General features: G+C 33.8%; 1 protein-coding gene across 6 annotated transcripts in view; it reads right to left on the bottom strand.

Moving 5' to 3' along the window:
* The window catches only part of LOC126883294 (molybdenum cofactor sulfurase 3), a 167,854-nt gene that overhangs the window by 36,067 nt on the left and 113,756 nt on the right, over positions 1-18,031 (bottom strand). For all 6 annotated transcript variants that reach the window (XM_050648649.1, XM_050648654.1, XM_050648650.1 and 3 more), the window contains 2 exons: positions 8,589-8,705; positions 950-1,184 (listed from right to left, as the gene is read on the bottom strand). In XM_050648649.1, the coding sequence (XP_050504606.1) occupies positions 950-1,184; positions 8,589-8,705 (352 nt within the window). The remainder of the gene's footprint in view (positions 1-949; positions 1,185-8,588; positions 8,706-18,031) is intronic.

The raw sequence follows: 18,031 nt of genomic DNA, 5'->3' as shown, positions 1-18,031 counted from the left end.
TTTTTCATACGCGGGATCCAGACCTATAAGTGATTACAATGCAAAAAACATAATTTAATAACATAATTGTTGTAAAAAGTGACATAAGAGGTTTCGATTCTTCATCATCGAAATACTAAGGTTTTTGGAAGAAAATGGAATTAAAGCACTGTGTGGTCCTTTCAACAGAAGTTATGACATTGGGATGTTACCAACGTAAGTCGATATTTGTCACAATACCAAAAAAAAACACACAGAATTAGAAAAGAGAATCAGCAATAGGTACTCAGTTCAAATCTAGGATTGGCTTGGGAACGAGAGAAGTCTTGTTCAGTATCTAAGTAACTACTGATTGAGAGATGCAGAGATATAAATCAAAATGTATACATCTGCGTAATAGATTTTGAAAAATTTTTTGACAAAGTCCAACATGACAAAATGCTAGAAATATTGGAAACAGCTAGATTGGACAATTAAGATTTACAAAAGTTGAACAATAACCGTCGGAGGAAATAAAATTTAAAAGAGGAGTGATACAATGTTGTATATTCTCACCTCTACCTGTTAACTTATATTGAGAGGAAATGTCTAATGGATCCTTAATAGGGACAACAGAATATATACAAAAGGGTGAAATTTATGAGGTAATAAAGATTTTTAAAGACATTTAACAAAACTTAAATTTTATACTGAAATATGTTACAGATACGTTACCGTGGACAATGGGGATAGATAGATTTGCATATTTCGAACTAAACACACACATAATGGGGATAGTATACCTCGCTGTCGCATACTTCTTTCTTTTAGGACTGGTATATTCTTTTGATTTAATATTTAATACCTATTAGGCTTTCATGTGAATTTCTTGAACAAAATAGCTATTTCTTGAGCAAAATTTCTATAGCAAATAAATTAATTTTCGATTAAAAATTAAAATTAAAAACAACTCTAGGATAAAAATACTAACCTGACTCATTACTATTAGAGTCTTTGGAATAAAAGAGGTTTAAATAGGTTTCCTTCAGATATTTATAACTGGACGGTATTTTTTGTACTATTGGTTGCGTTACAAAACAATCTTCAATAAGTTTTAAAAACTGGTCGGCATCTCTTTTGGTGGACATGTAACCAAATGATATTCTAACAGTTCCTGTAGGGTAACCATCGATAAGATCTCGCTGATCTCCACAAACGTGACCTGCCTGGAAAAATGTAATAAAATAAAACGTAGATATAATCGAAAGTGTAGTCAGCTTCAAATACCTTGGCTTGCTTAACAAAACAGGCGAACAAATTAAAGGACTATACGAGATGTTAACAGAAATTAGTCCATACTATGGACTCCAAAAACAATTCCATCCAAAAAACATTCATAGAAGAACTAAAATTATTATATATAAAAGACTTCTAAGGCCAACCCTCACATATGGAGCAGAAATATGGACCCTAACAAAGAAGGATGATAGACCTTTGGAAATATTCGAACATAAAATACTCCGCAAAATATTTCGAGCTATAAACGACCAAAGGTAGTGGCGCAAAATATTCTTCTTCTTCACGTGCCATATCAGAATTATCCGACGTTGGCGTTCACCATTGCGAAGGCTTCTCGATCTTCTGCAATATGGAATAATTGTCCTGAATTTGATATGTGAGTCCATTCGCGAGTGTTTTTAACCAAGCAACCTGTTTTCTTCCTACACCTCTACGGCCCTCTATTTTGCCTTTAAGGATCAGTTGTAATATTTTATATCAACGTCCCCTCACTATATGTCCCAGATAAGACATTTTTCGATGTTTAACAGTCTTTAGCAGTTCTCTATCTTTGTTGACCCTCCTTAGTACTTCTCCATTAATTTTTCTTGCTGTCCATGGTATCTTCAGCATCCGTCTATGAATCCACATTTCCAATGCTTTAATTCTGTTCATGATCGATACTTTTAGCGTCCACACTTCTGCACTATACAAAAGTACGGACCAAACATAGCACTTAACCATTCTTTGTCTTAGTTCTAAACTGAGATGATTATTGCAAAGAAATGACTTAATTTTCGCAAAAGATATAACTTCGAATTATACCAACTCTTTAAAGAACCAGATGTCGTAACATTCATTAAAGCTCAGCGACTTAGATAGGCTGGACACATAATAGGAATGTCAAACAACACGATTGCTAAAGAGCTAGCATAGAAATAGCTGTAGGAAGAAGAGGCAGAGGCTGACCGCCAATTAGGTGGTTAGACGCAGTTGAAACCGATTTAGGGATATTAAAAATCAGAAGATGGCAACAGATAGTCAGAAACCGAACAGAACGGCGATGGATCTTAGAGCCGGCGAGGATTCACAAATAACTGTTAAGCCAAAGATGATGATGATGATCTCTTTTGTTGGACATGCAACCAAATTATATTCTAACAGTTCCTGTAGGTTAACCATAGATAAGATCTCGCTGATATCCACAAACATGACCTCTCTGGAAAAACATAAAAAACTAAAACGTAAACACAATCGAAAAAAAGTATTCGTTATAATGTCGAGAATGAACTTACATCGGAAATCGGAAGTGATATTAACTTTGATATCTGACAAGGAGATAGCTTAATTCCACTACTTTTTAATTTAGGAATGAATATAATCGTTAAAGAAAGTAAACAATATGTTTCCAAGGAATCTACTTGCACTAGATTACAATAACTTACAATATTTTGAAGTGATATATGAAGATAAAGAAAGAATGGATACCCAGCCAAACTAAATTTCTCATTGATACAGTTTTCCGTTGCCTTGTTTTTCCTTCAGTTATTATGATCCTTCTAATCTCCATAACCTTAAGTATTTCGTAAGTCATCCAGTATTTTTTCCTTTTCTGACAACTTTCATTGAGTTCGTCTTTACTTATTTGTAATATAGTATCTTTTGTTCTTCCATTTGATGTTTGCATCCTGACTTTTTCTGTTATCAGTTGTAGCTTCCAGTAGTTCTTGATTGATTCTTTTTTCAACGTTAAATTTTGTTTCTTGGTTCATAGTCTAGAGAAATTTATCTTGTATTCATTTTGACTCTGTTTAAATTGTTGTAGATTTAACCTGGATTCGGCAACAACTGAGTTCTAATCAGAATCTTCTTCATAACCTGGATACGTCTTTGTGATTTTAACAAAATTTACATATCTTCTTCCTATCATAGTATAGAAACAGAATTTCTCTATCTTTTTTTTCTCTGATTCTGACCTTGGTTTAGAACTAGAACTTTTAGCCACGTAATTGTGTAACTTATCACTAACTCAGGTGTAATGTGAAGTGTATGTGTTGAGTAAGTGTCTTGTTACTTTGCAAAATCGACGTCATTGTCTTTGCAAAGAGACGCTAATTGTATCCGAACGTCTGCGGTCCCTCCGGTGAGTACCGATATTTCTCTATCTTCTTCCTATCATAATATAGCCTATCTGGGTTCTTCTCTCGTATCCTGAGGAGACTTCCAGGTACCTATACAATGATGATCGAGCTAATAACCGGCAAAATAGCACAAAAGATGGAAAACGTAATAAGTTGTGAGATAAAAGGAAATGAAACTAATTGAGTTGGAAAATTTAGCGACATTAACCTATAAATTTACATTATATTGATTGTTTCCTACCTTTAGACGTATCACACGAGTTTTGCAACTACCACTGTCACAGTGACAGTTTTAGTTGACACACTGCTCTGATACGTGTCTTCTTCTTGATGTGCTTATCCGTGACGAATGTTGGCGATCATCATGGCAATCTTCACTTTATCTGCAGCAACGCGGAAAAGCTGCAGAGATGTTATGTTGAACCAGGTTCTGAGGTTCTTTAACCAGGATGTTCTTCTTCTTCCTGGACCTCGCTTTACAAATATTTTTCCTTGAAGGATGGCTTGTAGGAGGGCATATCTGGATTCATTTCGCATAATGTGTCCAAAGTATTCCAACTTTCGAGATTTGATGGTGGTTAGTACTTCTCGGTTCTTCCCCATTCTTCTAAGAACCTCCTCATTTGTGACCCGATCAGCCCATGGGATTTTAAGAATTCTCCGATATAGCCACATCTCAAATGCTTCCAATTTTCGGCACATATCCTCGTTCAAAGTCCATGATTCAACACCATAAAAAAGGACAGAGAAGACGTAACATCTCAGCATTCTTACTTTTATACCAAGAGAAAGGTTCTGGCTCTTGAAAAACGCCCCCATACGGTTGAAGATTGATCTAGCTTCTCCGATGCGCGCTCTTATTTCTTGGTTATTGGTCCATTCTTCATTTATTATTATGGTGCCGAGATAGTTGTAGTGCCTCACTCTTTCTACAGGGGTTTGGTTGATATAGAGTTGACCTTCTGTTATCTTTTTCTTGCTGACGATCATAAGCTTTGTTTTCTTTACGTTTATATTGAGTCCATATTGTTGACTGTAATACGTGATTTTGTCCATGAGGACTTGTAGGTCTTCTAGGTTGTCCGCAAATACTATGGTGTCATCTGCATTCTTCTTCTTCTTATGCAATCCACTAATGGATGTTCGCGATCACGTTTGACCATTTTTCTCTATCCCTTGCAGTATGTATTAGGTCTCCTATGTTTTATAGTCCTGTCCATTGTTTGACATTACGGAGCCATGACATTTTCTTCCTGTCCACTCCACTTCTTCCTTCGATCTTTCCTTCAATTAAGGTTTGCAGAAACTGGTATCTTTTATTTTTAATTAGGTGCCCCAGGTATGCCGTTTTTCTCTGTTTAATTGTGCACATCAGTTGTCGTTCTGTACCAATTCTTCTCAGGATTTCTTCATTTGTTATTCTTGCGGTCCAGGCAACTTTAAGGATTCGTCGATAGATCCACATCTCAAATGCCTCTAGCTTATTCATTGTGTTTATTTTTAAAGTCCATCCTTCCATGCCATATAGGAGCACCGACCATATATAGCATTTTGTGAATCTTAGTCTTAGGTTTAGGTCAAATTCACAGTTCGTAAAGACGTTTCTGAATTTCATGAATGCACTTCTGGCTCTTTCTGTCCGACATTTAATTTCCATATCCGACATCCAGTCTTCACATAGCCAGGTTCCCAGGTACTTAAACTTTCTTACGCGCTCTACATCTTGGTTGTTATATGCTAGTCTTGAATTTTGATGTTGACATAATTGACGGCTGATTATAAGGAACTTCGTCTTTTATGTTGATGCTAAGTCCCATGTTCTCGCTATGCTCTCCAATTTTATTAAGAAGGTTTTGGAGGTCTTCTATATTGTCTGCTATTAAGACCGAGTCATCCGAATATCGTATATTATTGACCCAGGTACCATTTACTTTGATGCCGCTTTCGCATTCCTCAAGAGCTTCCTGGAAGATACTTTCTGAATATAGATTGAATAGTAGTGGGGACAGAATGCATCCCTGTCTTACACCTCTGAGAATTTTTTGAGCTTGCCTTGTTTTATTATCCATCTTGACGACAGCTGTTTGATTCCAGTAAAGAGCCTCTATGCCTCGAATGTCTTTTTGATCTATGTCGAGTTGTTATAGTATATGTACGAGTTTATGATGTACTCGATCGAAGGCTTTTTCATAATCTATAAAACACATCATTACATCTTTCCTTTGATCGTAGCAGTTCTGAGCTAGCACTTGGGTTGCAACTAGTGCTTCCCTAGTAACAAGGCCTTTCGAAATCCAAATTGTGAGCAACCATTAACCTTATCGCATTTTGTGGAGATTCTGTAGTGAAGAACTTTGAGGAATATTTTTAAAGAATGACTCATCAGACTTATCAGTCGGTGCTCTTGACACTTTGTTGCGTTGTTCTTTTTTGGCAAAGGAATAAAGGTAGATACAAGCCATTGGACAGGGAATTTTCCTTTTTTATAGATTTGGTTGAAAAACCTTTGGAGTATCGTAATTCCCTCTTCATCTAACAATCTGAGTAACTCAACAGGAATTTGATCAGGTCCAACTGCTTTCCCGTCTTTCGAGGTATTTATTGCTCTAGTAATTTCTTCAATTGTGATCTCGGGACCAGATAGGTTGTTAATATCTATCACTTGTTCCTGAACGACTTCTATCTCAGGCCTCTCGTCTGCAAAGAGATTTTTGATGTATTTTTCCCATATGAGTTTCCCCTCTCTATCATCTTGTGCCATTTTTCCTTGTTCATTTTCTAAGTTAAAAAACTTCTTTTTTCTGTATATTCCAGCTACCTCCTTTAGTTTCTTATGTAGATTGTGGTCATCATGTTGTTTTTGTAACTGTTCCATTTCCTCACACTGTTTCTTTAGCCACTTATTTTTTGCCGTTCTTATCTCTCTTCTTATGCGTTGTTGTTGTACTCGATATTTGTCTCGGTTCCCTTGGTTTTTATGTTTTCTTTTTTCTTCAAACATTGCCAGGATTTCGTCAGTCATCCAACTTTTCTTTTGTATTTTTTGTTTATAACCTAATTCTTTTTTAACTGTATCCGTCATTGTTTCCTCTATGGCTCTCCATGTGTTATCCAAATTAACTTCTCTTTCTAGTTCTACTTTTGTATTCTTTGTTAGTTCTTTGTTTAATTTCATACTTAATTCTCTTCTGGTATTCTCATCTTTAAGTTTAGCATAGTCTATTGTTGGTTTTGGTTGGCGTCTCCTCATATTAGTGATTTTTATTTTTATTTCTGCTAAGAGAAGGACATGGTCTGATGGAACATCGGCGCCAGGGTATGTACAAGTTCTAGTTATTGATGATCCAAATCTTTTGTTAACCATTATGTAATCGATCTGGTTTCGAACTATACTCTCGGGGCGGTCCGCTGGGGCTTTCCATATATATAAGCGTCTAGGTGGTAGCTTGAACCAGGTATTAGATATTTTCATATCTTCCTCTTGGCAAAATTGATATAGTCGTTCGCCTCGGTCATTTCTCTCTCCCAGACCGTACGGGCCTATTAAATCGTCGCCTCTATCTCTTCCTATCTTGGCATTAAAGTCGCATACCTGATATTATTTAGCCGGTACCCGTTTAGTAGAATACCTTTTTCAGTTTTCAAGATTGAAAATTAGGGGGGACAAAATCCAGCCTTGCCTCACTCCACGCATGATTTTGACATATTGGGTGAGTTCGCCGTCAACTCTGAGGTTTGCAGTCTGATTACAGTAAAGGTTTCTAATTATTTTCAGATCTTGGTTGTTAATTCCTGCTTCTTTTAGTATTTGCATCATCTTGGCGTGTTGTACTCGATCAAACGCCTTCTCGTAATTAACCAGACATGCGTATACGTCGCAATTTACGTCTCTGCATCTCTGGAATAAGACTTGTATTGAAAACAAAGCCTCTCTCGTACCAAAAGCATTTATGAACCCGAACTGGTTGGGCGAAATTTGACTTTTACATAGCTTGTAAATTCTCGTATGGATTACCTTTAGGAACAATTTTAGGAGATGACTCATCAGGCTTATCGTACGGTATTCTTCGCACTTTTTGGCTCCTGGTTTTTTTGGAAGTGCAATAAACTCAGACTTCAACCATTCTGTTGGTATTTGTCCAGAGTTGTATATGTTGTTGAATATCTTTGTGATTATTGCTATTGATTCATTGTCCATCAGTTTGAGTAGTTCTGCTTGTATATTATCGGGACCTGCTGCTTTGCCATACTTTAGCTGTGTTATGGCAGAATAAACTTCCTGCTGTAATAATCTTGGTCCATCATTTACCTCTTCTTCTAGCTCAAAGGTGTTATCTCTTTGGTCTTCAAATAGTTCTTCTAGATATTTTTTCCACGTTCTAATTTTACTCTGTTTATCTAAGATGATGTTTCCGTCAGAATCAGTTAGATTTCCTCTCTGTCTCCGTCTTAGTCCACCTGTGAGTTCTTTAACTTTCCTATGTACATTGTGACTATCGTACTTTGATTGTAGAATCTCAATTTCTTGGCATCTCTCCATTGCTTCTTTTTTTTTAGCTTCTCTAATTTTCCTTCTTATTGATATATTGATTGTTTTGTATGTGTCGGGGTCATATTTTGCATTTCTTCTTTCGTCTATTAGTTTCAGGATCTCATCTGTCATCCATGATTTCTTCTTGGTTAATTTACCTGCCTTTAAGTGTCTATCCTTTACATTTTGAACTATTTCGGTCATCTGTTTGATCATTTGTTTTTCGTTCGATGCGTGTCTAATTGCAGTCACTTGCTCGCTTAACGTGGCTTGGACCCTCATTTTCGTGTCAGGGTCTTTTAGCATACGTAGGTCGTATGATTGTGATTTCTTTTTCTGATACGTGTAAAGATTGGAAACAATCAATATAATGTAAATTTATTGGTTAATATCGCTAAATTTCCCAACTCGACTAGTTTTATTTCTTTTTATCTCACGTAATACACGTTTTCAAGGAAGCTTGATAATGTGTTTTTATTACTATGTATTTCTTTTCTTGGACAAATTCCACCAACCTGTTTTCTTTCATTGCCTTCGCCAAGTCCATACTCTCCAATCAAATGTTCGCATTTCCCTTTGCCTACTTTGGCATTTCAAGCATCCTTTATAATAAGTGCTTCAATTATTTACCTGCGTCTAATTAGAACTAAAAAAATACCATTGATCACAATTATAATTACCTTAAAATTTCGTATGACATCAGCTGCTTCTAAATTTAAAAATCTTTGACAACCACCAGGATTACAATGGCAGCCGGTTCTTAAATGAATTCCATGCAAATTAGCCATATGTAAAACCTAAAACAAAATTGTTTTGACACACATGTTGAAAGTAATCTAATAAGTAAAAGAAATTTGCAAATTAAAAAGATACTAGATAATCGATTTGTACTATTTTTTATTAACACGTTTTTTTACTAAAACGTTTTTATATACTACTGTGTTTTCAATTTATCAATCAAAGGCAAAATGAAAATTAAATTAAAATTTTTTTAAATATCGAGGGCACATAAATTTAATACACCCTGTATATTGATCTGTAAATATTTATTAGAATTTAGTTTGGATGTAAGTGGATTTCTTTTTTAATGAGCTTTCCGATCAACCATTAAAGACTTTTGTGAATAATTAAAGTGAAAAGGACGATGTATTTAGATTTAAAATGGAAAAAGATTGTTTATTACGGGAACTATAGAATCCACAGGTAGAGGTAATTATCATTTTCTAGAAAAATGGTTTAAAAGAAAGTTTGGAATTTTAATATCTTTGTTTTAACCCGAGTAAATATTGTAGGGTTCCCCGAAAGTAATTAGGATGGTCGGAATAATTTTGAAAATGACTGTTTGTTTGTCGAATGGAAAAGAGAAATGTTTCTGATTCTTGGCAAGTTGGAAGGGGAAAAGTGGTTTGAATGATTGAGTGAGTTTGAAAAAGAAGTCATTATGTTATTGGCATCGCTGAGGAGTAGTTCGACGTTTTCGTGGATAGATAGTTAGCAAGTACCAGTGGCTGTTTGATAGTGGAGAATAGTGTTGAAAAGTGGAACGAGAGACAGATCAAATTGAGACGAAATACCTCTTTGACTCTGTATTATTGTGAGAAGGAGATCAGAGAATTTTTGGAGTTTTGTTTGAATGGAGTACGTGTCAAAAGACGCCCGGCTTGTTGGAGAATTGGTGCTGGTATGCTGATAGTTTTGAAGCTGGAGAACGGAGAGGGCTTTGATGAGTAGCCTTTAACATAGTCAACGAGGGAGAGCTGTTTTTGGGTCACGAGAAGACATCAGAGTGAGTGAAGCAAAAGGTCAGTCAACTTATGTGAAAGATATTTTTATGTTCAGAAACTAAAATCTTGAGTAAAAAACATATGAATTAAAATTCCAATATTTTAAAAAGTAAATAGGAAGTATAGGTGATCTTGCGAATACATAAATTGTTTTGTTTAGTTTGTTTTACCAAAGTCATAGGGAACAAACTGATAAATTGTTTTTTTTTAACTAGAATAAATTTAAATGGTAAAAATTTCATTCGGACATATGTGTCCACAGGTTTTACATTTGATAGATTTTTAGAGTATTGATTTTGATAAATAAAAGACAATTCTGTATGTTTATTTTATATGTTGCTTTATATGTTGCTAATTTAGACATTTTTTTAATATCATAAAAAGGCACCCTGAGATTTTTTATTCATTTTTTATGTATGATTTGCGACAATTAAATAATTAATCAAATAAATAATAATTCATATAAAATTAATAAGAAGCAGATCATAACAATACATACTTCACTTGTTCTTTGTTTCTTTTCCACTGTGTCCACAAAAATTTTTTAATCGATTTTAAATATTCTTTCCGACTAGCCAGACATCTGAAATTGTCAGAGTAGCTCAGAACTCGATGACAATGCAATATTTAACAGCTTTTGCATGGATGCATTGAGTTTTATTTTGGTTTTTAAGTTATTTTAATGACATTTAGATCCTGTTGTAAAGTACGTAAGTCAATAGCGGATATAGATCAGTGGTAGAGCGTTCGACTGCACTTCGAGAAGTCCCCGGTTCAAACCCTGGTGCTTCCTATTTTTTTTTATTTTTTTAGTTTACTTAAATTAGCATAGTCATATTTCCTATTTTATTAAGTTAATATAATATTAGCTATATTAAGGTATATCACAGCGATTCGATGTTTGACCAGCGACCAAATAACAAGTGTTTTTGGCACTCAATTATAGTGCTAGTTAAATAGTAATTACTAAAGCAAATTTAAAAGTAATTAAAGTAAAAACTAAGTGAAAGTAATTTGTATGCAGAATATTGGAATTGTTAGTAGATAACATGTATTATTTTCATCTATCTGAATTCAAATATTTAAGTAAATCACGACAATTATTTTTATATTATCCAATTTCCATGAACTGGTATCACACCGAAAGCTGTAAAATAGCACCGGTTTTAGTTTGAATTTAAATCCATTAAAATATGTCATCTTCCAGTCAACCACCACATATTGCATCATACTCAAAAGCAGTTAGTCAACCACGTAGTATATTAATCCCAGATCAAGCTATTTTATTTAACACTCTAGAAAATTGTACAATTAATGACTATTTTGAAGGATTGAGTCAGCATATAGAACCAAGAAATATAATTTTCGCATCCCGTATATCAAAGGTAGAATATGCATATATCTATCATCGAAAAACTTAGAAGACAGCTTCATAGTTCGATCAGACAACGTTAACTCAGATAAAAAAGTTCAAGAGAACGGAGTACCACAAGGATCAGTTATAAGCTCAATCCTTTTCCTAATAGCCATAAACGACATACTTCAACAATGCGCACCGATTGTCAAAGGAAGACTATACGCTGATGACTTAGTTTTATTTGCCAAAGGAAAAACTCTACATCTGTACAAAAACATTTACAACAAACAATCAATCAGTTAGAATCATGGTCTACGTCTATCAGATTACAATTCTTACCGACAAAAACTAAATGTATTCTATTCACACGAAAACATAACACTCGAACTCCACATCTGAAGCTATATAACCAAACCCTCAGTTTCACAGACAATGTCCGATTTTTAGGTATGGTTTGGTTTTAAAAATCATGCCAAGCAGGATTAAATTTTATGAAAACTATTTCCAGCAAAAACTGGGGAGCAGATCAAATTAAACTATTACATGTATCTTTAGTTAGATCCAAACTCGACTATGGTGGGATAGTTTATTCATCAAGCAAAGTATCAGTATTAAAAACCCTAGAAACTGTTCAAAACACAGCTCTACGAATAGCTACAGGTGCGTTTCGAACGACACCAGTTGAAAGTTTACAATGCTTAACAGGTGAACCACCCCTAAGTTTACGATGCAAATATCTTTTTCTCTCATATGCTTCTAAAATAGCCAGTAATAAAGAACACCCTACTTATACCAATACGTTCACAGATCGATTTCAAGAAACTTTCTCTGCAAGAAGATTAGATCCACCATTTTACGAAAGAGTTAGAAGAAACCTTTATGACCAACATCTTCAATTCCCTGAAATTCTCCCAACAAATTTCCCAACTTTTCCACCTTGGTTAATACTAATTCCCAAAATTAATACTAACCTTAGTATATACAAAAAAGTGAGACTATAACAGACCTGATCAAACAATCATTCTTAATAGAAATGGAAACATAAAAATCACTATAAGTTATACATTGACGCATCCAAATCATCAGACGGTGTTAGTGCAGCCATCCTCACACTCAATACATCATTCAAATTTAAATTCAATTCTATTACTTCGTCATTCACTGCAGGGTTGTATGCAATATTACAAGCACTTATCCACATAAAAGAGTCGAAACAGTCCCCGTCTCTCATAATAACCGATTCACTAAGCTTCCTTCCCACTATCAAACCAATAATCCAATTGCCTCACATATCCAATCAGAAATAGCGATCCTAAATAAAAATAAGATCACTGTCGACTTTAAGTTTGTCCCATTACATTTAGGTATACAAGGAAATGAAGAAGTAAATCTACTAGCCCGCTTAGCATCCGTCAGCCAGGACTCCATTCTTATTAACGAGGTTTCTTCCGATGACTTGAAGTCAAAAATAAAGTATAAAGCGTTAAGTGCGTGACAAAATAAGTGGAGTGCATCGCAAAATAAACTCAAAGGAATCAAACAATTAGTGAAACCGTGGCTCCAACCAACAGCGAACAGACCCGACCAAGTGAGAATAACACGTTTGCGGCTGGGACACAGCAACCTAACACATAAACACCTCTTTACGCGAACTGTGAAACTGTGAACTATGTGTGAAAACTGTGAAACAACTAACACTCTCCGTGAAGCACAATTGTTAACTGAGTGCAAAACATATGAAGCAACAAGAGACAAGTACACTATCCCAAAGAATATGAAGGAAGCATTAGAAGTAAATATGAACGTTAATAACACAATAAGTTATCTTAAAGACTCTGGACTGTATCAATTATTGTAATTTTTACTAACTTTACTTTTGTTATATTTGTTGGATCGCTAATAACCCTTGTGGTGGCAGCGTAAATAAATAAAAAAAGGTATATCACTATCACAATTATTCTTTCGAAACATGTTTCATTATTTTTTACCATTTTAAAAATTTTCTTTGATTTATATCAGTTTATATAGTTATTTATGATATAAGTGTTAAAAGTACACGTTTAAGGCATGCATGTGAAAGTTCACATGGGTGCCTTAAAAATGTACTTTTTAACACGCATATCATACAATATTTTTTCTAGAAAAATATATGCATGACAATATCTACAAAAACTTTTACTTGAACTTGACTGACATTCCATTTTTATATTTTTTTGACATTACATCAAAATCGCGGTGTGCAAGTACTTGGAAGGGAAACGAGAAACGACCGTGCGCGAGTCGCGGAGAAATATTGCAACTATCTTAAATAATTCATATTGTCAATTGAAATTGTCAAATTGACGTTTATATCATACCTTCTGTCATTGAAGCAGAAAAATTATATATTGCTCCACAATATTGATATGATATGCAATTATTATATAAAGGTAAATTTAATTAATTGTATTTTGCTTGCAGTACTGCATTTTAATAACTAATTTTATTTACTACATACAATTGTTTACGTTTTGATAGCATAACCTGAATCTTATTTTTCTTCTTATTATTTTTTTGGGCTATGGCCTTGACAATTATCCAGTAACCAGGACTAATATAATTGGACAATATAATTAAAAGTGCGAATAAAGTTGCAGAGCGTAGAAATAGGGGTCGCTTTGCGGAACTTGCACGGTCCCAAATACGAACTGCAGTGCCTTAAAATTTTTAAAGCACTAGTGCCTTAAAGTAGCATTTTTAACGCTCGTATGAAGTGCTAAAAATTGCATTTTTAACACGGTTGTAGAAAAAATCTATTACAAAATTCTTTCATGACATAGGAATTGAAACAACAAAATAGTTTATTAGGCTATTAACTACAAAGCATTAGGCTATTAACTATTAAACCACTTAATAGTATAATAATAATAATATCGTATGGCATTTTTGCCGGGGAGATCCTTTTGGATAGTTCCAGCGCCAATTACATCTTTAACCCTGTTTTAAGTAACTAGTGTCGATGTACACTAGCCCAGGGGGACCGACGGCTTAACGTACTCTCCGAGGCACGGTGAGACGGCTCGTGTCATTATTGGAAATGAAAATGGTTTGTCTTTGGCAGGGATCGAACCCACGTACACTGGCGTATGAGGCCAGCGATTATGCCGTTACTCCACGGCCGCTCACCACTTAATAGTTAACTACAATGTTAACGGGGTTTTATTGTTTCATATAGTCAATGGATCTCTAAATATGAAAAAACCGCGGAGTGCTACCATTCAAAGGGGTGAGTTTTTGAGAATGGGGTGAACTAGTCTCTAGGCACAGGGTGCATTAGGATGAGTTCTATACACTTTTGGTACAAACACGTCTACAGAAAAATTGTTCCATATTAAATTTACTATCGAAATATCACCTTTTAAAGTAAAAAATATAATTTTTATAAAAATATATTTAAAAAAAGCAAAAAAAACACGAAAGGAAGCAATTTTGTTTTTTGCCACATTTCACGGGGATATAGGTATAGGCATTTCTTCACAGAAAAAAACTTCTCTCCTTCCTCTTTAAAATGAAGTTAGACAGAAATATATAAGATTTATAATTTCCGAAAAATGATTTTTCAAAGTTCGCCACTCACAGCATTTTTGGGCCATTTTCCCTATTATTTCGCAAACATTGTTCAGTAACTTTTTTCTACGCAGCTTTAGGTACATTTAGTAGGAAGAGAAGTTAATTGCCTTTAAAATGGTCTACTATAGAAGGTGATATGACTATTTTTAAGCAAGATATGGGTTTTCAAAGTTTTATACTTTTAACGATTTTTGCTATGTTTTACGATTATTTTTATATTTCTCATTATAACTTTTTTCTTCTACATTTAAGTATGTACATTGCTAAATACAAACGAAAACTTATTTTCTTTACTTAAAAAAAAATGGTGTATTGTACAAATTCTAGGACTGTTTTTAAACAAGATATGCTTTTTCAAAGTGTGACATATACACATGCAATATGTCCCACTAAGTTGTAACCATAATGGAAAACTTTTTTATTATTATTTTTTTTCTCTGATTCTGGCCTTGGTTTAGAACTAGAACGTTTAGCCACGTAATTGTATAACTTATCACTAACTCAGGTGTAATGTGAAGTGTGTGTGTTGAGTAAGTGTCTTGTTACTTTGCAAAGTCGACGTCATTGTCTTTGCAAAGAGACGCTAATTGTATCCGAACGTCTGCGGTCCCTCCGGTGAGTACCGATCCCACAAGGACAGAAACTATTTTCATTTATTAATTTATAATAAATGAAAAAATTCCTGACCCTGGTGGGATTCGAACTCACTACCATTCGAAACTTTCGATCCAAAGGTTTTCATCCATTTTTTATTATTAATTTTATGAATAAAAATTATTCTTCATAAAATGCTCTGCATAGCCTAAAACCTAAGATGCAATAATCAAATATCAAATTTTGTTAATAGTATATGAGCTATGTTAAAAAATATGAATTTCGCTCAAGAGTAAAGTATCTTTATATTTTTTACAATATGGAGAAGTGTTATTAAGAAAAGTTATTTGGAGTTAAAAATTATGTTCTAATATGCAATTATATTCTTCTAATTACAAAAAAAAATTCAAAATTTTTCTCAAATTACGGATATTGTTTAAAAATATTTCTGGAATTTTTAACAATATGTACACCATTTTAAAATAAAAACATAAGCTTTCTTTTTTTATTCGACAATATATATACCTACCTAAATGTGCAAGAGAAAAAGTTATAATGTAAAATTTAAAAAATAACCGTAACAAAATCAAAAATCGTTAAAAGTATAAAAATTTAAAAAAACAGCTTAAAAATAGCCGTACAACCTGTGGTATAACCTTATACAATAGATCATTTTAATGGTAACTGACTTCTCTTCCTACTAAATGTACCATCGCATATACCTAGACATGCGTAGAAAAAAGTTACAGAACAAAATGTTTGCGAAATAATGGGGAAAATGGCCAAAAAATGCTGTGAGCCGTGAACTTTGAAAAATCATATTTCCGAAACTATAAATTATAGAAAGTTCTACCAAACGTCATTTTAAAGAGAAAGGATGAAAGTTTTTTTTCTCTGAAGCATTGCCTATAAGTACACTTCGCGTCATATTAAACTGGTACACTTTTTTTCCCAATGTAAACCGGTGTTCAGACTGACAATTATTGTTCGTGAATCACTTCGTTGTTGCCATCACAGATAACGGAATTGCACTAAATCTAAATACAAAAAAATAACGTTTAAAATGTATATTTCGAATTGTAATACATATATTTAAATTCCATACTTGTTCACCGTAAAAGTTATTCATTTTGTATTAATTTCAAATTAAATTTTTAATTTTTCCAGTGTGTTTTATTTATTCTACACAACTTAATGCAGTTTTGTCCAACAATTTACGAGAAACCAATCACACCTCTCGATTTGACATTAAACATAATAATTTAGTCATGTCAAGATTTATATCTGTCATTATTTTTGAATTGAAATATTTTCATAAATTTTAATAAAACACGAATCAATGTATGGATACTTAATTGAGATGACGGAAAATTACCATTGTTTTAGTTTTTAGTATATTAAAAAATGCGGTCTGTCGCTCAGCCCCGTTTTTACCTAGTTTGATATAATATTTTCGTTGAACTGGCAACGTTGCCCTAGAAATTAGAATGATACTTATGACAAGATCAACTTACACAACTTGAAAAACACGATTTTCGGTTATAAGAGTTGTACCAGTTTTTTTTGACGCGAAGTGTACCTATATCCCCGTGGAAAAAAGTTTTGGGGCAGAAAACAAAATTGCTTTCTTTCGTGTCTTTTTTTGCTTTTTTTGGAACATATTTTTGTAAAAAAACATATTTTTGACTTTAAAAGGTAATATTTCGACAGTAAATTTAATCTGGAACAATTTTTCTGTAGACGTGCTGGTACCAAAAGTGCATAGAACTCACCCCAATGTACCCTGCGTCTAGGGACTAATTAACCCCTTTCTCAAAAATGCACCCTTTTCAATGGTAGCACTCCGCGGTTTTTTTTATATTTAGAAGTCCATTGACCATATGAAACAATAAAACCCCGTTAACGTTGTAGTTCCTTTCTAAAGTACATAATCAATAGCTTATAATATATGTTTATATTGTCTCCTATAAATAATAAAAACGTGGAAATAGCTCAATAAATGACCGTTTTGGAGTGTAATTTCCAGGGGCAACTCCGAATTGCATTAAAATTTGGATTTAGGTTCTACTTACCCCCCACTTCAAAGTTGAATTTGTGCCGTTGGTTTCTTTTACTGGGGGGTGACATTTACCCCTTCTCGGGGAGTGAAAAACGCGTGTTTAAAATAAGGCCGGAAATGGATAAATTGACTTATTTTAAGCACCTTTTGTTCTATCAAGTTTTTTACGTAAGCCAATACTTTTCGAGTTATTCGCGATTTAAAATGTTGATTTTTCGACAAAAAAACTACGTTTTCAGACCGTTTTTCCCAAATAACTCAAAAAGTAAATATTTTATTGAAAAGATATTTTAGCAAAAGTGTAGCCTATAAAAAACGAAAAAATGGTGTACCAGTGAAGTCTACAAATTGAGTAGAAGCAAAGTTGTAGCTCATGAAAATTACGTTCTTATTCGTCTAATTCCAAATCGAATAATTCAACGCGAAATCACCGAAGAAAGAAGCGTTTTTCGGGAAAACCTTATTAACATTTTTAAAGTATCGAAAAAAGCTTATTATTTGTTTTTTTACAAAAGTTTACAGCATCAAAAATAAACGAGTTACAGTGAAAAAAAAAAGTTGGCCCCTTTTTTTTGGTAAAAAAAATCGTGAAAACCTCCCTCTATTTAGCACCCTAAATGAAATTAATCGTTTGGCTTTACCATCTATTTTAACTGTATATGTATCGTTTATATGATCTGTAAGTTTGATTGGTTTGAAGTGCTTAGTTTTGAAAACATT

This window comes from Diabrotica virgifera, chromosome 4 (assembly GCF_917563875.1).
Source record: "Diabrotica virgifera virgifera chromosome 4, PGI_DIABVI_V3a".
Taxonomy (NCBI): domain Eukaryota; kingdom Metazoa; phylum Arthropoda; class Insecta; order Coleoptera; family Chrysomelidae; genus Diabrotica; species Diabrotica virgifera.
Note: the sequence above shows the minus strand (reverse complement) of the source record. Positions and strands in the feature narration are given on the sequence as shown.